General features: G+C 41.3%; 1 protein-coding gene across 1 annotated transcript in view; it reads left to right on the top strand.

Annotated features, from left to right (window-relative positions):
* Positions 1 to 16309, top strand: part of LOC118828915 (dehydrogenase/reductase SDR family member 2, mitochondrial-like) — a 47146-nt gene extending 30837 nt beyond the window's left edge. The window contains exons 2-9 of the mRNA XM_036735806.1: positions 3139 to 3328; positions 4015 to 4192; positions 12510 to 12611; positions 13728 to 13798; positions 14387 to 14438; positions 14761 to 14898; positions 15276 to 15328; positions 15614 to 16309. Of these exons, the coding sequence (XP_036591701.1) occupies positions 3177 to 3328; positions 4015 to 4192; positions 12510 to 12611; positions 13728 to 13798; positions 14387 to 14438; positions 14761 to 14898; positions 15276 to 15328; positions 15614 to 15725 (858 nt within the window). The 5' untranslated portion in view covers positions 3139 to 3176 and the 3' untranslated portion in view covers positions 15726 to 16309. The remainder of the gene's footprint in view (positions 1 to 3138; positions 3329 to 4014; positions 4193 to 12509; positions 12612 to 13727; positions 13799 to 14386; positions 14439 to 14760; positions 14899 to 15275; positions 15329 to 15613) is intronic.
* The last annotated feature ends 7736 nt before the right edge of the window (positions 16310 to 24045 follow it).

Genomic DNA, 24045 nt, shown 5'->3' with positions numbered 1-24045 from the left:
ATGGTTGGACCAATTCATAGTTCTACCAACAATGTGGAATATTGCCCCTCCAACATTGACAATTCCAATCTCTTATATTTTTGCCCATTATCTGTGTATGAGAAGTTGTTTAACCTCAAAGACTTCTACAGGTAACCCTCCTGATTGGCAAGCTAACTTTACATGAGTCTGAGCAAAATATAATGCAGTGCAATTTTTCAGTTACTGATCGTTTTTCTAGATATTCATCATAAAACACAAAGAAATACAGAATACACAAATAATTGAATAAAAACTTTAAGCCAGGATATGAAAAGATAGTACACAAATCATGGAAGTGAACTTTCAAAAAAAATTAAATAGGTATTAGCAATTTTTAAAAAATTAAGTTTTGTTTCAAGTTCTAACATGTGGAATAATAATTTATTAGTATAAGTAGAACTTTTGCAGTCATAAGAATTATGATTCTATAAAAATCACTCTTTTAAAAAAATTTCAGTAACTGCCCTTTTATGTGAAAATTTTAATATATTTTGTCTAATTATATGTACTGTAGTATTCCATCACACTCATATAGCACAACTTGGTGAGCCATTTCTCAGTTCCTTGTCCTGACCAAAAGAGTTGCCATAAATATTTTTGTACACATGGGTCTTTTTCCTTTTTTTTTATCTCTCTGAGATACAGACCTAGTAGTGGTATTGCTGGGTCAAAAGGTATACACAGTTTTATAGCCATTTGGGTATGGTTCCAAATTACAATCCATAATGGTTGGATCAGTTTACAACTCTACCAACAATGCATTAGTGTCCTAATTTTTCCACATCCCCTCCAACATTTGTTATTTTCCTTTTCTGTCATATTAAACAGTCTGATATGTGTGAGGTGCTAACTTTTAATTTGCATTTCTCTAATCAATAGTGATTTAGAGCATTTTTTTTTGCATGTGACTATTGATAACTTTGATTTCTTCTTTTGAAAACTGCCTGTTGATGTCCTTTGCCTACTTATCAACTGGAGAATGATTTATTTATTTATTTTATAAATTTGGCTCAGTTCTCTATACATCTGATAAATGAAACATTTACAGTCTACTTATGAACAGCAAAAATGAGGCCAATAAACCATATAATTCAAATTTTAAAAACACAACAAAAAGACAATGTTTTGATTTTGGTGATAGGAAGATATGAAAGTTGGAAGGGCTTTGTGGAGAGACTTTTAGGAGACAAAAATTCAACCTATTTTGGAGAGAAGAAGAAAATAGATCAGGACCCAGCTGAAACAAGGTACAAAAAGGAAAAGCTGAAGGAAATAAACCCCAACAGGGGAAGGCAGAAGTTATCCTGGTGAAAAGGGAGAATTTTAAGGAAAAGTAGCCATAGAGACATTTGTCCAGTTATCTATTCAGACCAGTACAAATATAAGTGTAACAAGAATAGACACAGCACCCCCTCACACCGCTCCTATAACATATTAAAGGGAGTCTAGTTTGTTGTACACTATTGGTTTGTGCAGTCATTTTTCAGTCATGTCCAAGACTTCATGACTCCATTTGGGGTTTTCTTGGCAAAGATACTGGAGTGGTTTGCTACTTCTTCCTCCAGCTCATTTTACAGACGAGGGAATTGAGATAAACAGAGTTAAGCCCAGTCACACAGCTAGCTAGTGTTTGAAGCAAGATTTATGAGTCTTTCTGACTCCAGGCCCAGCACTCTACCCACTTTGCCACCTAGCTGCCTCCCATGCATTATGCTATCCAACCACAGCTCTTTCTACCTGCTACTGGTGTATTTCCTTAGTAATTCTCTACATACATCCCAAAGCAATCAAGGGGCATGTTCTCATATTTATTCACAAATGAATAGAAATACGCAATCTCTCTCACTCATTAATCAAGCAGCTCTGAGCACCCACCCCGGTTTATAAATAAACCTCTTTCCCCATTAATTTTCTCTCTTCCTTCCACCTTCCCCCACTAAACTCCCTAGTTTCATAGGCTGAGATAAACATTAATATTACTGGCTGTACAATTTATTAACAGTGTATCAGACAATAAAAATACACTTAAATATTCCCATAACATATCAGCTAGGAGAAAGATTACAGCCAGAGTCATTTCTAACCAAAAATAGCTGCTGACTGCTTCACAGACCACACATAATCCAACAATTCTTTTAGACAGCAAAGTCCCTCAAGAATTCTCTTCAGGTTATCTTCTCCACAAATAAAAGTTAAGCTCAGTTTTCTCAAAATACCTGCCTAGACTTTTATGCCATAACAATTAAATCACTCACTCTCTCAGGAAAATGTTCTCTCAGTTCTTTCTATGTCTTTCACAGTCTCGCTCAGCTGTGGCAGTTCACTCTCTCCATAAAACAGCTAAACTGTCTCTTTCCAAGATTTTATCTCCCCTCTCTCAAAGACATGGTAACAACATCCAAGTCTCTGTAGGAGGGGCTCTTGAAGCTGGAAGGGCACTGTTGCTCCATTAACTGTTTTTCCTCATTTTCTCTTCTGCCTCTTCTATCACAGAACAAAGTAGTTGGGTTCCTCGAAGTGAGGACTTTGACACACTTTAACAAAGACCATAACTTTTAGGCAGCAGGTCACAGAAGCTTATAAGTCTGTTCCAGAGCTGTGACAAGACTCTGATGGCATGCCCCCTGATAGCAAAACCAGAATTCCAATGCCTGTAAATCTCAATGATCCCTAGCTCAAATCAGATAGTCTGCAAGCATTTAGGAAGCACCTACAATGACTCTCCAGACCAGGGGTGGAGAACCTGCGCCCTTGAGGCCACATGTGGCCCTCTAGGTCCTCAAGTGTAGCCCTTTGATGGAATCCAAATTTCACAGAACAAATCCCCTTAATAAAAGGATTTGTTCTGTAAAACTTGGACTCAGTCAAAGGCCAGCACCCAAGGACTTAGAAGACTACGATCGCAGGTTCCCCAGGTTCTTGCAGGTTCATCAGACACAGTGCTAAGCTCTGGGGAGGCAAAGAAAGACAAACAAAGCAATACAAAACAAAGCAGCAATACTGTCTCTTCTATTCCTGAGCCAAGATGGGGCAGAGGGGTGTGTGTCAGAAAAAGCCTCATGATGTATTGAGTCAGAAGTTTCTATGTGATGAATGATGTTGACCATTTCCCTCAAGCTGCTCCCTGGATCTAAGTCTGCTGGAAAGAAGATCGGATGCTGATTGACATGTTCAAGACACTGTCATTTGCCCGTGGAGCCTTGTTCATTCCCAGGGTCCCTCTCTCAGTGAGGATGAGCAGCACTAGAGTAGAAAAGAAACGCATTTTGGCTGACAAAGTGGCTGTGATCACTGGGTCCACCCAAGGGTAAGTGAAAATAAATTCCTAATTGGAAAGTGCAACAGGAGAACATTATACACAGCCACAGATATATGGATTCTGTGATGACTAACCTTGATAAACTTGGCTGTTCTCAGCAATACAAAGTTCAGAGACTACTCCAAAGGATTCATGATGGAGAGAGCTATCTACATCCAGGGAAAGAACTATGGAGTCTGGTGCAGATTGAGGCAAACTGTTTGCTCTTCTTTTTTTTTTTTTTCTCTTTCGTTTTTGTTTTTTTTTTTGGTTTTGTTTCTTCTTTCTCATGATTCATTCTATTGGTATTCTAATTCTTCCTTACAACTTGACTATTGTGTAAATAAGTTTAATGCAAAGTTATATGTAGAAGATATATCGGATTCCATGCCATCTGGGGGAGGAGTGGGGAGGGGGAAGAAGAAAATCTGGAACTCAAAATCATGTGGAACTGAGTGTTGTAAACTAAAAATAAAAGTCTTAATTTTTAAGAAAAGTGCAACAGGGATATTGAGTCTATGCTCTCAGTGTAATTGATCCATCAGAGAGTGTAGGGTCAGCTCCTTAGAGGCAAAAGAGGCTGAAGATTAAGATTTTCCAGTAGACAGAAGGCCACCAGGTGGCTGAGGTAGAGGGCAACAGGGCTAAGAAATGAGGATATCAAGGGTGTCTTTCTGTCTGCATTTCTTTTCCAGCATTGGCTTTGCTATTGCGCAACGATTGGCCCGGGATGGGGCCCATGTGGTGGTGAGCAGTCGCAAGCAGCACAATGTTGATCGGGCTGTGGTGACACTGAAGGAAGAGGGACTCAGTGTGAGCGGCATAGTGTGCCACGCAGGGAAAGCAGAGGACCGCGATAGGCTAGTGACTATGGTGAGTGATCACAGATGAGGGTAGATGGCATAGATAAAAAACAGACAGATCATTTCCTAATTACCCAGCACAGGACTCAGAGGGCCTACAACTGAATCCTCCCCCATGGGGCTCATGTGGTCTGCCCTGAATGGATAGACTAAGCTGGGCCAATGAGAGCAGATCCTTTGAAGAGAAGGTGATCCTGGTGACTCAGGCCTTAGGGAAGCTCTGGGTTGGGGACACTAGGTGCTTAATAAATGTTTATTGATTTGATTTGGGGGTTCAATTACACATTACATGGAAGGTGACATTCTGACTGACAGAGCCAAAACAAGGAATTGGCTCACCCCTAGACAGGGTTTGGGCATTTTAGTTCTTCTTTACCCCTGTGGTTTGAAATTTAGCCAGTTCACCCCTTCAGTGTATAGGGAGAAAGTCAAGTGTTATAATGGATTGAACATAGCAAAAAAAGATAATTTTTTTAATTGTTAGAAGATACACATAATAAAGGCAGGAACCAGTCCTGGAGAGTAGAGGGCAATGACCTTACCTTCTTCATTTAGCTTCTAATCTTGTTTAGCTTCATTTGCATACCAATCTGGAAAGGATCATGGGAGCAAAATGGACTTTGTAGCCCCAGCCTCTGCATAACTACTGTGGGGGTTTCTTTGTCAGACCCTCACCTGCACTCCCCAAATAAATTTTGGGAGCACAAGATAAGGCATTACAGGTAAACTACATGAAATTTCTAACCCTGTCAAGACAATTATCTGGACAATGGATTTTATATTGGCATTGGATACAGGTATTGAAAAGAATAGACTTAGTCTTTGCCTAGGGGCATTCTGGTTTGGCATTGGGTTCACTGTCCTTAGCTGGATGTCGTGGCTCACAGTCTCTGATATGGATTAAAGATCTATAAGTGTGCTCTCGTCAAGGAGAGGCTTCCTAGTTACTTCATTTGTCCTTTGGGAACCAAAAAGGCCGTTTCATGACCCTGAAGAGCTGAAGCATTGAATCTGATAATGGAGAGTAGTAGTTTCATGATCATGAGACCAATAGAGCTACCCAGAAGGCATTACAAGACCAGTGAAGTCATCCACCAGGAATCAGGAGAATGATAGACATGATTCCTGGCAGAGAATAGCATGATGACATCACCAGAGGACATCAGCAACCCTAGGGCACCAAAGTTATGAGTTGCTCTGGGTACGTACCATCTTTATGTATGTCCTGGCCATGCAGGTCCTTTATGATTGCCCCTTCATATATTCACCCAGGCCACATGTATTACCTAAGTGTACCATCCATGTGTTCTTCTTGGTAACATATTTTCTTAATATATGTCCCTTTCCCCTCGGATGGCATGGTAATATTTGGGAATTTGCAGTGCATGGGAGAGATCTTTTCCTGTTGTTTAAATTGTCATTTTATTTGATTAAATGTCTTTTGCTTTGAATGGTCTGGCTGTGGTTGGCTGGTAAACATAAATATACAACGAGGGGCTCATGAGCTATGGTTTTAAGTGGGTAATGACCCACAGAGTGCCTCAAATTGAGATTGCTTTCCTGGGGGCCCAAGTGTAAGAGATGGTGCTCATGTGTTAAAAGTATAATGTATCCAATTTGACTATCAAAAAATAAGGACCTATGTGCCATGAAGAGCAGAATTCTCTGTCATTCATTTTTTAAAAACAATGTTTTAACATCAACATTGTGGTGATGTTAGACGACTACAAATCACGGAATACCACAATCTCAAAAAAATCAAAATAGTGAGTAACACAAGGGTGTGTGGGAGGTAATTGTATCCATAAGAAAATCTCATCAAAGACATATAAGTGGAAAATAAGGTGGTCCTGCCCATAGAGTGAGAGTGAGGAATAGCAAATAGTCAGCTGAGTGTTTTACTAGTATTTGCAAACTATTACAAGATCCAGATGAAACTTGATGGAGGATTTAAGAAGAGAAGGTGTGGTTGGTTTGCAATATGTACCATTGGAGGGAGGACCCACCCTAAAGATATCATACATTTACCAAAATATTGAAGCATGTCAAAGGTAATACTGAATCTCAGTCCAAGAGAATTGATGATGATGCCTATCTCCTCCTTTCAGTAGAGAGGGGGGCGGGGAACTACAGATGTGGCATCTGTTATACACTATGAAATGTAATTACCATTACTTTTAGTTTTAGGGTAGCTAGGTGGCACAGTGGATAGAACGCCAGGCCTGGAGTCAGGAAGCCTCATCTTCCTAAGTTCAAATCTGGTCTCAGACACTTACTAGCTGTGTGACCCTGGGCAAATCACTTAACCTTGTTTGCCTCAGTTTCCTCATCTGTAAAATGAACCACAGAAGAAAATCACAAACTACTCCAATATCTTTGCCAAGAATGCCCCAAAAGGGGTCAGAAGGAGTCAGACACAACACAAGACTCCTAAACCATAACTTTTAATTCAATTTTTTTTAAGAAGGGATAATTCAATGGAGAGAATGATTGTGGTATAAAAATGAAAGGTATAAATGAAAAATTTTAGAGCAATATTGAAACATCGTTATTTCCTTCCCTTTTCCTCTCCCCAACATGAACACTCATTTCTGTACCCTAGGTGGGTACTTACACCACCTACCTCCAGTCTGGGTTCTATTAATGGATGATCTTCTTAAATGTGAATGTTGATGCTAAAAAGCAATATAGAGGAGAAGCATATAGAGAACAGGTAACTGCCCTAGAGAAGGGACTCCAAGCATATGGGAACAACTAGTCAGTCAGCAAACCTTTATTAAGCACTTACTAGGTGCCAGACACTGTGCTAAGCACTAGGAATATAAATACAAGTTGAAAGAAAGACAGTACTGGTCCTCAAGAGCCTTACATTCTAATGGAGGAAGACAACACACAAAAGGGAGCTGAGGGCAAGGTGGAGAGGTTGAGGTCTGGAATGAAGGTACCCTGCTTTGAGGGACAGTAGAGGAAGTCCAGAGTGCAGCCTGGAGAGGAGTAAGACCTGACTGGCATGGGTGTCCTCCTTCAATAGAAGCTCTGGGAGGAGCCGTCCAATCAGAGGGAGAGGCCAAGAAGTAATGAGGTTTGTGGATATAAAGCTGGGGCACAGGAGAGAAAATCTGGAGTACAGCATGACGAGGAATGATTAGAGGGTGGCATATTATTGTCTTAGATACAATGGATAACATCGTGATCATAATGAATGATTGCTTAGATACTTCAAAGACTTGTGGCTTGTTGGTATGAGTACTTCCCTTCACCAACACAGATCACAACCCCTCGGTAACTTGCTAGATGAACTTTGAGAATTGCTGTGGCCAAAAGCTTTATTACCTTATGGCCAACCAAGTGATGAATCTGTCTGAACTTAGCTGGGCTGGCCCTTGTACAACAGACATACAGTCCTTTGTGGGAGTTCAATTCTAAGCCATCTATACTTAGTGAGGTCTACCAGAGTTTGGGTTTTGTTTGCACAGCCTCGGAGAACCTAGGGTTACCTTCATACCACAGTGAGACATCAAATACAGATTTACCTGGAGGTTGGACTAGTAGCTGCTTAACCAATGTTTGTTGAAAGGAAAGAAAGGTAGAAATGAATGATGGGAATAAAGACTGTGACTGGAAGGAGAGGAGAAAGAGAAATTATATTATTAAAATTAAGGTGACCAGAAGGCCCTAGAAGTTGCACTCTAGGTTGCAATTGCATAATCGGGCTCATGTTCTAGCTATATTTGTCCCAGAATATGTCTCCATAGCAATATCATCTCATTATCTATCAAGAGAAAAAGAAATGGGTCACCCAGTACTCTTAACTAACCAAATCTGCTCCAGGAATAATTAAATGATGTAATAATGATAATAAAAGTCCTCCTCCAATGCCTCAATGTGATGTGTGGGTAACTCTGTGTTCTGGAAGGATACGTCAGTGGAGCAGAGCTTTGAGTGTGGGTCTGCGGAAAGACTATGTCTTTTGACTAAGGACCAGCCTAGCTAAGTTAAAAAGGATCTTCACAGAAAGGTCACAGCCACTCTCAAAATTAGCTAACCAAGCCAAAGAGGGGTTCCAGTCTTTGTAGACAGGAGTGCCAACAGGGATCCTTGAAATATTGAACAATAATAATGTAGAAGCTGTAACTAGGAGTATACTGGTCAACTTAACAAGGTGAAAGGGTAAGTACTAGAAGGCATCTCAATGTGGAAGGATTTTTTTAAAATATGTCCTTAATGGGGTATGAAATGATAGCTTTTCAGCCTAAGAAGATTAAAGGATGAGACCTTTGTTCTAGATATATTGTGGCCTCAAAGACATCTCCCTATGGACATCCCTATTGAGATAGTTAATCTCCCTTGCAGAATGTGGGGAGCATATTTGGCCTGGGTAACTGTTGATCCATTGACACATGGAGGGTGATTCTTTGAGTAATGACAATTTGTTTTTCACTTAAGAAGCATTCATTCTTTGTCTCTCCCACTTCCATCTGGAGAGAAAAGGGAGATATCCTAGACAATGCCAAAATCCTTGACCCAGAGGAGGAATAATTCTTCTCAAATTTTTGAACCAAGTCTCCTACAAAGAAGAGGAGCAACACATGGCCCAGGGCTGGAGCAACAGCAGGAGACTGAAGTATGATGTGGAGGAGCAAACCTGGACCCCATACTATTCATTGCCACCTTGAGTTATACAGACAGTGCTGTTCTGATGGAAAGAGAAGTGAGATTCTAGCAACTCCAAGTGCAAAATTCCAAAGTTGGGGAATCTCAACCTTAGGATAGTGCTATCAATCTAGAAGGCTATATAGACCTGGGGTGGAGAAATGTGCATGTGGGGGAAACTTGAGGGGCATATCTCTGTTGGCCACAAGTATGTCTCCCTTCCCGGGAAATATCTACCACAAGGTGGCACTATGAGCCTGGAAAATTGCAGAAGTCCCTGAATGGAAGGTGGAATTCATCTGAGAGGGAAGAGCTCATTACGTTGACTGTACATGGGATCTTATCAATCCTTCATGGTTTTTTTGCATCATTTCTATGGGATGAAATATATGTTATTATCTTGAGTGTTTTAAATGGGAACTGAGAGCCCTTTTATACATATCTATATAGAATAAGAAGTGAGTTATACTCTGAGGTTCCCATGGAAAACCTTGGATGGAGGTGTCAACCAGACCAAACCAGCCTCTAACCCGTGGATGACTGGAGCTGAACACAGCAGGCTAGAGAAAGGAGAATCAGGAATCAAACGTTAAGTTTAATATCAAAGTGAGGGAAACAGCATGCAAGGAAGGAGGGGATCTTTTAGTCACATATGCTGGGGCCCTGCCCCTAGTGGGGACCAGAGACAGTGTGGGGAGATCTCAATACTTATGCCAATGGCTACACAGTGAGCTGTAACCCTTACAATGAGGGGTAACAGCCACAATGAGACCAGTTTGATTCATAGCAGGGCATCCTGCCTGGAACATGGATATATCAGGTGCTTATCTGAGCTCAGAGAGCACCTGGTGCTGGTCAAAGCAATGCAATCATTATGTGATTTTGCCAGAGGGTAAGATCAGCCAGAGGGTGAATAAAAGGATTAATGTTATGCCAAGTTCAGGGCACAGCTCCCTCACTGGGCATTAGCTCTGGAAAACAGAGTGTCTCCTAAGAGCTTGACAGAGGTACCAGGCAAAGAATAATTAATGAGAAGATTCACCAAGACTGAACCCAGTCTCTCTAAGTCCAAAATTGGGGTTCTGGGCCAAGGATGGCAATTTTAATTATGTTGTAATAATAAGAATGCATTTGTTTATCCAGTTAAGGTGTACAAAGTGTACAATCCTATGAGGAATTGTTCTAGGACAGAATTTAATAGGGATGAGGCAATAGCATGTGACACTTGGACTCACGGGAGATGTGGGTTCAAATTCCACCTCTAACAGTGACTAGCTATGGGCAAGTCACAATTTCTCTGAGACATGGTTTCCTCATCTGTAGTGCTTATCTCTCAGAGTTGTTATAAGGATCAATCAATAAGTATTTATTAAGTGCCTACTGTATGCCAAGATAGTCCCTGACCTCAAGGGCTTTACATTCTGCTGGAGAAGGGGTGGGTACAATATGTTCACAGATAAGTAAATGAAAGATACATACAAAATATAAACAATATTTGTTTATATTTTGCATAATATATGCAAATGCTCAAATGCATAATATAGTATGCATTGGAGCGGCACTAATAATTGGAGGAATCAAGAAAGGTTTCTTCAAGGAAGTAGTGCCTGATTTGAGTCTTAAGTTGGTTGTGAAGAGAAAAAGCATTCTAGGGATAGGAGACAGCCTATGAAAAGCAAGAAGTGGGAGACGAAATGTGTATGGGGCGGGGCAGTAAGAAGGCATGTGTGGCTAGAACATAAGAGTACATGATAGCCTGGTGTTAGATTGTCAAGGAATTGAAATGGCAAAAGGAAAGTTTGTATTTTCTCCCAGGGACAGTCAGGAACCACAGAAGCCTCTTGAGCCGGGGATGTAGTAAGGTCCGACTTGTGCTTCAGGATGGTCACTTTGGCCTATGTGAGGAGGATAATTACAAAAGGAGAGAGGCTGGATTCAGGGAAACCAACAAGAAGTTCTGTTTAGTAGTCCAGATGACAGGAGATGAGGGCCTGTACTAGGCTAGTTGTGGTGTGAGTAGTGAGATGTTTTGGAGGAAGTATCTGTAAGACTTGGCAACTAGATTAGCTATTAGGAGTGAAAGAGTGGAAGGTTGCAAATGTGGACGAATGGAAGAATAGAGGGAAGTTAGGGGGCAATATGAATTTAGAGTTCTGTTTCAGACATGTGGGGTTTGAGGTACCCATGGTATGCCCAGGTGATACATTAGGCAATTGGAGATGTGGGACTGGAGCTGAGGAAGGAGACAGAGGCTAGCTATTTAGGTTTGGAAGTCAGCTGCAAAAAGACGATTCGTTGAGTCCACGTGAACTGATGGGATCACTGAGAGAGGTAGAGAAAGAAGAGTGTCCAATAAAGTGCCCTAGGGTATATCACACATAAGGAGCAAGATGGGGATGATGATCAACAAAGAAAATTAAGAAGGAGTAGTCAGAAAGGTAGGGAAAGAACCACAACAGAGCAGTGTCACAACAACCCAGAAGGGAGAGAGTATACAGAGGGATGGGTAAGCCATTGGATTTCACAATAAAGAGATTGTTGGCGACCTTAAAAGAACAGTTTCGCTGAGTACAGGGAACAGAAGCCAGAGGAAGGGGGCTAGGAAAGGAGTGGGAGGTGAGCCAATGAAGACAATGAGTACAGATAGCTTTTTTTTTTTAAAGTAGTTTGGCTGTGAAAAGAAGAGATATAGAATGATAACTTGAGGGGATAGGAGGGTCAAATGATCTTGTTTAAGGATGGGGAAGATAGGACATATTTGTAGGCAGCAGGAAAGGAAACAAAGAATAAATTGAAAATTAGGGAGAAATGGGAAAGAATGAAGGATAAGGTCTTGGAGGAAAAAGGAGGGAATCTGACCAAGAGTACATGTAGAAGAGTTGGCACTGGCTAAGAGAAGGCCATCTCACCCTCCAAGAATGGAGCAAAGAGGAAAGAATGGGTGTGATGGTTTCAAGTATGGAAATGGGGCAAAGAACTGGGGTAGTGTGTGCCAAGATCCCCAGACAGAAGGAAGGAGGAGGAGTGGCCTAAGTGGCTGGAGGAGAGAAGAGAAGGTTGGAAGCAACATAGGAGTGTGATAGAAAGTCAATCAGAGAAGCACGAAAAGATTGGCCTTGCATCAGTGAGTAACAGATGAAGACAGTCGATGTAAAGAACTTTGAAAATGTTAAAGCACTACATAAAGGTTTTGTCATTGTTGTTGCTGTTCTTGTTATAGCAAGAACTCCCAGTCTGACAGGAGACACTGGGTCTACTCCAGCTTCCAGCAAAGAAAGGCAAAATAGCCTAGTGGTTAAGGAACTAGGCTTTAATTCAAGAAGATCTGGATGCAAATCCCAGCTGTTACTTTCCATTTGGGTGACCTCTGGCAAATCACTTTAACCTCTGTGGGCCTCATTTTCCACATCTGCAAAATCAGGGGTTTGAACCTGGCCGCCTCCCAGGATCACTTTCAGCTTTAAGTCTATGTGCCTATAAGGAATATTATCCCGTATACAATGAGTGAGTCTGCAGTTCAGACCACACCCTCCCTATCTGGCAAGAGTAAGAAAGAGATAGAGGAAGAGAGACAGAGACAGAGAAACAAACACAGGAGACATAGAGAAAGAGATGCTATTACCTCCCCATCATCTCTAATCCTACATTTTCTATCGCATTTTTTCCACTTCTAGGTTGCAGAGCAACATGGAGGTGCCGACTTCGTAGTTTGTGCTGCTGGAGTTAATCCCTTAGTAGGGAGCACCCTGGGAGCCAGTGAGCAGGTCTGGGACAAGGTAAGGCCTTAGGAGTTAGATTTAGGATCACATTTGATGATCCTTGTGTCATGCTCTATCTGCTGTAGCTGATAACATACTCAAATGTAATCTGGGTTGCCACAAAGTCACTCTCCCCACTGTGTCATGAAATTGGTAACTACAACTCTCCCAAAGCCAAGAAAACAAATGCCCACCCTATTATATTTTCTTGATCTTTATCTCTATTCACAAACTTTCTTCAGGTGCAACCCTGGGGCCAAGTACTTTAGTCACCAAGACCTGGGGGTAGGATCTTATCCCCTCTGTCCTGGCACAGGATTCCTCTGATGTCGTAGACCAGACGGGTTGCATTCTGTTTCCTGGAATGCCATTTTCATCTGTCTGGCACAGGAATCACCCCTCCAGGATAGAACATGGAAATCTCTGCCCTACCCAAAGAATAGCTGCCTTCACAGTTCCAGGAAAGATACTCTTCTCAGACTCTATAGTCCCAACATCAGCCACGAATCCTAGAGGACATGCCTATTGGTCGTTCTGCTTCCCCCTACCTTTTATGGCCTTCACCAGGGAGATCTTTAATGTATATGATGCAGCCCAAAAAGGGGTGCCAGGGCCTCAACTTCAGCCCATTACTATTAAGCTGGATTACTGTCACTGACCCACAGTGGCTATATTCAACTTCCCTCAGAGGAAATAAGTGCCCTCTTTAAGGGGTCATCATAAAGGGCATATCTGTTGAAAGCCCCTTCTATTTTTAAACTACCCTGTTCTGCCCCTTGGTTCTCCTCCATTTGATTAGATGCATATAAACTAGCTTTCCTACATTACTTCTACTCTTGTTTTCTCTTACCCTGTTCTAGAATAGGTTGGCTTGGATAGGGAGAAGTCACTGTGGAAGAAATAAATAGAAGAGATTCTCCTAAATTGCATGTTCACGGCGTTTGGGAAGAGACAGGGCTCCTCAGACCCCTAAACATATCCCAAGATTCCTTCTTCCTGGGGACCTCATATAGAGAAAGCAGGGATCAACATTCCAATCACTTCCTGCAGGGAAATTTACAGAATTCAAAGTGACCAACAAGAGCGGGAAACCAGAAGTAACCATATTGCAACTCCTTTTTGTTCTGAATTCAGATTCTGGATGTGAATGTGAAGTCCCCAGCCCTGCTCCTGGGCCAGCTATTGCCTCATATGGAGAAAAGAGGGTATGAAATGGAGGAGGGGAATAAGTGGGTTACTGGGCTCAGGAGCTGGGCCGAGCAGAGCAGGGAAAGCAGGACATGAACAATTAGATGACCTCTCTTTAGTATATCTATGGCTAACCTAACTCTTAGTCTCTCTTTCTTTGAACCCTGAAGTAGGGACTCCCTAAATGATGCCTGTTCTATTGTTATGAGCTGTCCAGACATAAAAGGGGCTGGCGTTGGAAGGGAGTGAGATTGTCAGTGGAGCTTTTCAACCAGAAAGCGGATGACCACTTGTCAGACAACTCGTAGACAAGATTCATGTTTTGGGTGTGTGAGGTCTAAAATGGCTCTTCAATTCTATGATTTTGTCATTCTACCTAGCTGTCTTTCATGAGGGCCCATGGGATACTGTCCATTCCCATGATCTGAAACTCTCCAGTATTTCACTACCCTAAGAAGTACTGATAAGATGCCACCAAATCCCCTCCTGTCATCATAGAATTTAGTCCCTCTTCCCACTAGCTTCTATATCGCTAGAAAAGCCAGTCTCTTGAAAATAAAAGGTCTCTCAGTTAACAATCATCCCATTTTTTTATTTCCTTGTAGGGAATGTTCTGTGATCTTGGTATCATCAATTGCAGGCTATGTTCCATATCCAGTAAGTATTGACTTTGAACTTGGGTGGGCCACAGTAAGCACAGGAGAAAAGGTATAAATCCCACATTTTAACAATAACTCTTTTACACCTATCTGCTGCCTTATATTTTTGAAAGTATATTTCCATCTGTTACATCATTCAGCATTTATCACATCCCCTTGAAATTTAGGGCAGGTCTTATCATCATTTGACAAATGCGGCAACCCAAGTCCAAAGATATTCCCCCAACCTGTGATAGAACTAAGATACAGAGAAGCGGTCAGGAAAGATTTCCTCTCCTCCAGGCCTAGGGAACTTTGCCTGATTTATTTTCCCCTTGTAGAAGTTGGGCCCCTACAATATCAGTAAAACCGCCTTGCTGGGCCTCACCAAGACACTGGCTGTGGAGCTGGCCCCAAAGGGCATCCGGGTGAACTGTCTGGTTCCAGGTATTATCAAGACTAACTTCGGCAATGTTGTGGTAAGGTTCTGGGGTTACTCCTCTAATCTTCCCAGCATCCCCATGATAATTAAACTCCTGATCAGGTCAAGTCCAGGCCAACTCCTAAGGAGACCCATTCAGGACTGGGAGGCTCAGTCTTGGGCTTATTAATCCTTTCTAGCGTTATACTCTGAGCCTGGGTAGTTTTTCCCTGTAGCAGTATATGTACTTTAATCTTTTTTGGGAAAAATAGTGCCCAGTGGCCTCCATTTCATTTCCCTAGGCATGGGCAGGTTTCATCCTCTATAGGCACGTACACCATGCTTACACCATGCTTATCCCTTTTTTATATCCCCCACCTCCATGATCCTTCTGCCTAAGCACAATGAACCTTTCAATATTTTGCTTTTGTTCAGGTCAGAGAAACAGACTTCATTCATGCAATGAAGAAAGTATATGGAATGCAGAGGTAAATAGTTTTGGAACTTCATACAGTACCTTCTACAGAGCTGGGAGAGAGAGAATTCTAGGGCATGAGAGATGAACATAGTTCTGGATTTGGGGTTGTGAGTTGTGCTCCCATGAAGAACTCACCATGTATGCCTGTATGGAACAACCCCCCAGGTGCCTATGAACTGGGGGAACCATAAAGATGGAGGCCACCCCGGGTCCTTCCTTTAAAACTACAGACACAGAGGACAAGACTAATTAGAGCCTGGTTTTTTGATCTCAGTCCTGTTCCTCTTCTATCCAGGATTGGACAACCAGAAGACTGTGTGGGGATTGTGTCTTTCCTGTGTTCTCCAGATTCCAGCTACATCACTGGACAGAACATTGTAGTAGCTGGCTTCTCCCTCAAGATGTAAGGCAACCTGTCAAGGAACATGAAACTATGACTCTGGGTGGCAAATAGTACATTTGATCTTGGGAACTAGACAGAAGTCGGGTAAGGATAGAAAATGGTATGGAAGAAGCCCAGGAGGGTTTCATTAACACCCAGAGACTAGAAAAGGGAAGTGAAGGGAATAAACATTTATATAGTGCTTACTACATGCCAGGCACTGTGCCTTTAAGCACCTTATGAATCTGAAGCTGGAGTTTATGTGTAGCCAATATATAAATACTCAGAGGCCCATAAGAGGATAATCATTTTCCACAGTTGTTTTTCTGGTAATCACTAGTTTAAACTTATACCACTGGGCTCAAGGGGAAAGCATATGACAGATCAGGGAATCTTATCTATTTCTTCATAAAATATATGAATTGTGGTTTTTTAATATCCTTAAACCCAATTCAATCCCTTAATCTATTCCCAAGCATGTACCTGATCTTTACATGTTGAGATCTGACCATTAATGGGAGTCCCTAGATAATTAGACTATAGTTAAAGTGTGATAGGGGCTATTGTTCATTAATGGACTTAAGAAAAGGGAAGGACACTTTTGTAAGTTCTGGGGAAACATTGTCTCTTTCTCTCTGTTTGAAGTTTTTTTTTTTAATTTAAAATAAACTTGTCTGGAAATTACTAGATTTGTTGTTTTGAAAACAAGCCATCAGTCTATGTCTAGAAGCCCTAACCCTGAATTAGTGCTGTTTTGGTCCAAAGAGATAAGTTGGAAAGGACAAGTAATTAAAATCATCTTTCCATATTATTTCTTACATTTAGCAGTAAATGCCTCTCTAAATGAGTGTTGTGTGCGTGCGTGCGTGCATGTGTGTGTGTGTGTGTGTGTGTGATAAATCAGTTAATTAAATCAGATAAATTAGGAAAGCAAAAAGAGATCCCATGCACAAAACTTATGTGGCCAAATGAGGATCTTCAGGAGGGCTAGAGACAGAAGATAGAAAATTTTCAGGTCTATATCTTAAAGAGGACTTCCACAGCCATCTGTTTACCCATGTTTCAGATCACTTGGTTGGGAATTAAGGAGAGTTCCTGAATTTCTTGGTTCCCTGGAGATTCTGAGGCAGCAATTAGAAGGAAGGTGTTCTCCTCAGAGCTAAGCTTTGGCACCAGACCAATGTCTGGTACATAGTAAACAATAAATTCTTGTCGCTTGCTCTCTGATCACTACAATTGGTTAAATTGGATTAGGGGGTATAGGATTGAAATGCTCATTTCCCTTTTGCCACTCAAGTTTTAATAACAAGGAATTATACGATCAGAATCACAGAATTAATTAAATCTATGAGTGGGAAGAGACCTCATCTGGCATCTGGTCCAACCTACGTACAAAAAGAATCCACATTAGAGCTCTGGACTCTGCTTGAATACCTTCAAGAAAGGGAAGCTCACTATATCTAGTAGCAGGTCATTCTGGAAACCTCAAATTCTTAGCAAGTTTTTTTTTTTCTGACACCAAAATTGGTTCTGCCCTCTGGGACCAAACAGAACAAAGAAACTCCTCCTTCACATGACAAGCTTTCAAATACTTGAAGACAATTTCTGTTTACATTTCCCCTCTGCTAAATCTGCCTAGCTACTTCAACCAATCTTCATATGTCGTAGACTCAAGGCCCTGACCATCCTGGTTTCTTTCCTTTGAACACCCTCCAGTTTATCAATGCCCCTTTTAGATCATGTTGCCCAGAAGTGAACATAATACTCCAGAATACTCCAGATGAAGTCTGATAAGGGGAGAATACAATGGGATTTTAGTCAATTTATGGGTGTGTATAAGGCCAAAATAGCTAGGAACTGGTGTGTGAAATTTAACAAAAAGGTAAATTGAGGCACATTTCTCTGAGCAAGATAGCATTTTATTATCAGAACAGGTAACCTGAGAATAAGATGAATCAATGGCTTGCTTCAATTTATGCCAAAGACCTAGAATTGCAGATGAAACTCATTTTTATAAGCAGAGAACAAGGAATAGTACAGGTTTGGTGACATCATTGAGGACAAAATGATTAGCTGAGGAAAGGGGAACAGCATGATTGGCTGGAAGCTGGTAACGAAGGGCTAGCAACAACTGCCTTCTACCCCGTGACTAAGAAGTGGTCATCGTTGGAGTCCAGCTGCAAGGTCTAGAGCTAACGAACCAGACTTTTTAGACAGCAAACGAGATGTCATTGACTCATAGCTTGGTGGTGTAAAGATATTAGACCCAATTCCTTATGGCAAGCCACATCCCCCAAGGTAAGCTAAATTCTTTGAGGCAAGACTAGAACAGTGTTTAGCAAGAGAACTGGATTTCTAAATTTAACCCATTTCAGGCCAGCTGAATTCTGAACTAAGTTCAGAGACAAAGAACCCTGACTTTGGCAGTTTTAGGACAAAATCGATGAATTGTAAATAGGATCAGTAATAAATGATACAGGATCCAGAGATCATTTCGAAACAAAACCACATAGGTATGTGGAATAGTAAACCATTGGTATGACCAAAAATATACCAAGGGAGTTCATTTTATCCAAAATTACTTGGCCATTTTTAGATGAATGTCTTCTTAGATTAGAGAACAAAGGCCTTTTTAAGAAGGAAATTGGGATTATATATATATATAAATGCTAGCTTAGTCAAAAAGGAGGTTAGAGAGGGAGCTCCAAATACAAAAGAAAGCTAATATTAGGAGAAAAGGGTCTTACCTTCAATACAGCTATGTACAAATGTAGTTTCCAAATCTACATTTTCTTGTAAGCAACACCATTCATTTACATTCACAAAGGAAGGATGGCCCTTATAGGTACAAAAAATCCTGAATAAGAAATATAGTCTTATGTATGTTATAAGAAGGCACCAACTAGGCATTCTGGGATGTCAAAGTTTAGCTGGCCCTACCATAAACCCTAAATCATTCTTTTGCTCTCTCTTCACCACCTCATCTTGCCAAAGTCATATTCTTAATCACCTAATATGCTCTTCCCCTTGTTGCTTCCCTAAAGACCCAATCAGCCTCGGGTCCTCCTTCCATCCCAATGACCCTAATGACCAACAGTGAGATGCCCTGTCTCTAGATTCTTGACCTCTGCTTCCATATTTTTTTAATGACTCTACCTTTCTGCCTTAGATGGAGTCAGTTGCTTCTCCAGCTCACCTCCAATCCTGAGTTTCAAAGAAAAAAATTGTAGGTGACACCATGTACATAGCACTGGACCTGGAGTCAGAGAGGACCTGAGTTAAAATCACACCTCAGACACTTAGTAGCTGTGTAACCCTGGGCATGTCACTTAACCTCTATCTGTCTCAGTTTCCTCAACTGTAAAGTGAAAATACTAACAGCACGTACCTCCCAAGGTTTTTGTGAGGACCAAATGAGATATTTGTAAAGCATTTTATAAACTGCTTAAAGCACTATATACATGTGAGCTCTTAAGCCTGTTACATAAACCCAAGTAAGCTCCTATTAGAGAGCAAAGCAGAGAAGGGGAAGAGTCCCATTTTTTTTTGTAAACAAGTTTCATGGGACAACTGCCCTTTCACCTACTGCCTGCTATTCCTCCCCCGACTTTCTCCAGGTTGGTTGATCCCCACTCCCTCCCCACCCCCTATTTAAGTGACTAGTTATGAACTCTTTCACAACTCCTACCTAGACGTTTGGATTTGATTACTCTGTGAACTCTGTTTCAGAACAATAGGGCATTCTACTTACCCTCCCAGATCACCACCTGGACAACCCCATTTTTATTTAAGATGGTTTTCTCTAGATGACCTTATATAATGTATTCCCATAGCTGACAGTAGTGTGGGTTGAAACAGGATGGGGTTAGATATTATGACAGGACATATGGGAACTGTGCCCTGAAGAAGGGCAGGGATTCTAAGAGGTAGATGTGAGGAAGGAATGTGTTCCAGACATGGAGGACCACTTATGGAGAGGCACAGTGGTGGGAGATGGAAATTCAAAAATGAATGATGATAACTCATACCACCATCATTATCATCACCACCACTGCCATTGTGAACTACTAACTGCCACTGACATTTATGTGAAGTTTCAAAAAAAATATGTTATCTCATTTTGAGCTCTGTGAGGTAGGTGCTAGAGGAATCGTTCCCATTTTATAGATAAAATACTGAGTCATAGAGAGGTTAGGTGACTGCCAATGAGAGAGGTCAATCAATAATTCTCAGAGGAAGAATAGACAATGGACTTGATGCAGGGGTACTGAGGAAGAGGAGCCATGTGCGGATCTGTCACGAAGAATGCAAAGGTCTGCTGTCTTCCTGGTACATGTTTCCAAGATGGGACTGCAGAAACTCCTGAGCCATATGAAACTTAAAGCCACTCCTGATTTGTAGTGATTCACATGTGGACAAATGAGAAGAGAGGAACCAGATTAATAAATCTCCCAGTTGGGATTGGTGCCTGGTTAGATAAAGGGAAAAAGAGAAGTCACGGGTGTGGGAGCACAGAACAGCAGTAAGTAGAAGAGCAAGAGGACCCTCAATCTATAAATATAGGACAAATCGGGGAACCCCAGGCTCTTAGGCTGCAGGAGTACTACAGCCTCCACTGTGGTAGCTCCTACCAGTGGGCCAATAAACATTTTGTAGACAGGAGATGAAGTATCATAAGACAAGGGGAAGCAGTATGGTGTAAAGGAAAGAGGACTAGGCCTGGACTCAGAAGACGTGGATTCAAATACAATCCTGCCTCTTATGCTATCTATGTGACCTTGGGGAAATCACTTACCTTCCCTGGACCTTTGCTTTCTCATCTGCAAAATGGGGAGACTGGACCAGTGCTCTGAGGCCCCGTTCTAGTTCCACATCTCTGATCCTTTAAAGGAGGTTTTGTGAGGCCTCATAAACATGAAAAAGTACAAAGTGGCTGGTAGTTGGGTTTCTGCTCGAGAGCTTTTTTCCAGGCTCCAGCAGAGGAAAATCTGCTTGTGATGGGATTTTGGCAAGAGGCTGTTAACCACAGATCAAAGGTAGCTGAGCAAGCTTGTGTCCTAAGGAGAGGAGAGTCAGGCTCCCTAACGATAAATAAAGCCTCACTCAGGAGCCCCCAGAGACAGAGCCCTCACTTAGGGTAAGTATGTCGCTGCCACACAGTGAGCACCGGAAGACCAATGGCGGAATAGTTTATTTTCAGCAGGAAGAAGCGTTCTGTAGTGATCTGTAGAGTGCATGAAATGCATTTCTGCCACTGCCGTGTAACCACTGGGCATGTAGAAAGCACAGATTTATCTTCCTACTAGAGGAAGGCTAGCCAGTGAATGAGTCAATCAATCGATAAGCATTTATTAGGCACCTCATGCTCCAGGCACTGTGACAAGCACTGGGAATACAAAGAAAGTCAAGATAGTCCCTGTTTTCAAAGAGTTCCCAGTCTAACTAGGGGAGAAAAATGCACCTACATACAAACATAAATGTGAAATAAGTTGGAGATAATCGTGAAGGGGAAGGCACTAGAATTCAGAGGAATCAGGAGAGGTTCCTTGGAGAAGCTGGGATTTGGCAGGGACTTGAAGGAAGCCAGAAGAGCCAGTTGGTGGAGAGGAGGAGGGAGAGCACTGGTCATGGAAGGTGGCCATTTCAAGGCCAATGAAAATGCCCAGAGTCAGGGAGATGGAGTGTCTTGTTTGAGAAACAGAAAGGAGATCAATGTGGAACTCAGAAGATGTGGGGGACAGGGTGGTGGTATAAGGTATAAGAAGACTGGAAAAGTATGGAGGGCAGGTTATGAAGGGGCTTGGATAACAGCATTCTCAAGGAGAACTGAACATTTCTTGAAAAAGTGGAAAAAGTGTTTCAAAGGGAAAAATAAAGCAGGAAACAATCCAAAGGTAATCCTATCTTGTATCAAGAGACTGAAGGGTGAAAGAATGTGACCCAGAAAAGAGAAAAACCAATGAAGCTTTGGAGTCTGTAATAGGTAGCAGGCTTCTCTTGTAGAGAGAATGAACTGGATCCTCTGATAAGGCTCTTGTGCTCCAAGGAATTTCAAATCAACAAATATTTATTAAGATCCTGGAGATGCAAAGACCAAAAAAATAGTCCTTTATCTCAAGGACCTTGCATTCTATTGGGTACATGGTGAAATGAATACAAAGTATATTCAAAATTATATAAAGTAAATCCAAGACCACTAATGACTGGGGGGGGGGGTAAGGGAATCAAGAAAAGTCTCTTGTAAGAGGTGGCACCCAAGCTGTGTCCTGAAGGAAGCTAGGGATTCTAAAAGGGGAATAAGAGGAAGGAGTGTATTCTAGACATGGAGGACAGGAAGCTAGAGATTCTCAAAGGGGAATAAGAGGAAGGAGTGTATTCTAGAAATGGAGGACTACCTATACAAAAGACAGAGGTGGGAGATAGGAATTCAAGTATGAATGATAGTGACCCATACCACCACCACCACCACCACCAACAACAACAACTAATAACTACCACTGACATTTATGTAGCTCTTCAAATTTCCTTCACATTTGTTATCTCACTTTGAGCCTCACAACAGCAATTTGAGGTAGATGCTACAGGAATTGTTTCCATTTTACAGATGAGAAAATTGAGGCATAGAGAGGTTAAGTGACTTGCTGATGAGGAGGTCAATAATACTCAGAGGAAGAGTAGACAGTGGACTTGGTACTGAGGGGTAATGAGAATTAGGAACCATATGTCATTTGTCATGAACAGTAGAGAGGTCTGTTTGTCTTCCTGATATATATTTCCAAAACAGGATGGGAGAAACTCTTAAGACTTAAAAAAGTGAAAACAAGACTGATTCACAGTGATTCACATGTGAACAAATGATACCAGAAGGAATCTTTCTGGTGATAATCCATAGCTAGAAGACATAAATAACATGCCGAATGACAATCAAGATCCAAAATAATTTCTACAAGATGGAACTCTGGACTGACTGTAATAAGATAAGATTGAATGGGGATCAATATAGTTGTACACTTAGCTTCACCAAAATCAATAGCATAAGTACAAGAAAGAGGAAGTGTGGACAGACACAGTTCATGTGAAGAAATATCTGGGGATAGGATGGGATTCAGTGAACTGAAAACTCAATATAAACTACTTTGCCTTCTTTCCTTTCAGCCCCCAGCTGGTATAATAACTTTAACACAGCTTTTATAAGACCTCTCAACAACTTGTCCATGGACTTGATTCCAATGAATGTCTAGGTGAAACATCTACTGCCAGAATGTTATGCAAACCAAGGCCAGTCAGATTTGAAGGTTATTCCTTCTCAGTACTAACACATTTGTGATTAATTCATTCAGAAGCCATCATCTGAGCCAGGTCAGCTTGAAGAAGATCTGCATACTCGGCAAAAGGGAAGGCTGCTGGTGAGGAGTTACAAAAGTCTGGACAGTGTGTTGAGCTGGAAGTGAAGTGAGTATTGTTGGACTCCCTTAGGAAAGAGTGGTCTGTTCTAGGGACATATCAATCAGAAGAGCAGATCTCAGAACAGAGGCTTCTTCAGGGTTGCAAAGCTACTGACTGGTGAGGAGGTAGAAAAGTATGGCAAATGAGTTGATCTATGAGAAATTTTATAAATTTTTTCCATAAAATAACAGTTTTTTTCCCAAGAAAGCTTTTCCTCATCTTCTTTCTCTCTACTTTTTCTAAACTTTCTCTCCAACTATATTCATTAATCTTCTCAGTTTCTTAAAAAACTTCTAGTCCCACTTGACAAACCCCAAATATTCCATTTGGTTCTTAAAGCTATAGTAATTCTATCTTCTATAAGAGCTGCTTTTGAAACAGATGTTACACATCTTAATAGAAGAGGGGATTCCTGTATCTTTAATAGGAAGGGATACAAAATATACAGAATTAAGTATAAGGCCTTTTTCACTAAAAGGCAAATGAAAGATCCAGATGAGGTATTCTAGGAATATTATGGAAGGAGTGGACATTTTCTTCTAGAAGACTACATGGAAGGGGTGGCACCTGAGATTAACTTTGAAATAAGATAAAGATTTGGTTCTTAGAGTTTCATTTATGTCTTTCATTTTCATATTATAATAATTTCTAGATCTACCCTTCCCTCCCCCACTTCATCCCCCTCAGCAAGTTCTCCCTTGTGACAAAGATTTCAAAAAGGAAAAATAAGTTCAGCAAAACCAGCCAACATATCAACTATATAAGATAGCATGTACAACATTCTATAACCACAGTTCCCCTCCCCCCAGTGAAAGGAGTTACATGCATTTTCTCATGTCTTCTCTGGGGACAAACTTGGTCAATATAATTCTACACCATTCACTTTCATTTTGCTGTAG

This window comes from Trichosurus vulpecula, chromosome 8, assembly GCF_011100635.1.
Source record: "Trichosurus vulpecula isolate mTriVul1 chromosome 8, mTriVul1.pri, whole genome shotgun sequence".
In the NCBI taxonomy this organism is placed as follows: Eukaryota; Metazoa; Chordata; class Mammalia; order Diprotodontia; family Phalangeridae; genus Trichosurus; species Trichosurus vulpecula.
The sequence above is the reverse complement of the archived record's forward strand: the minus strand, read 5'-3'. Positions and strand labels throughout refer to the sequence as shown.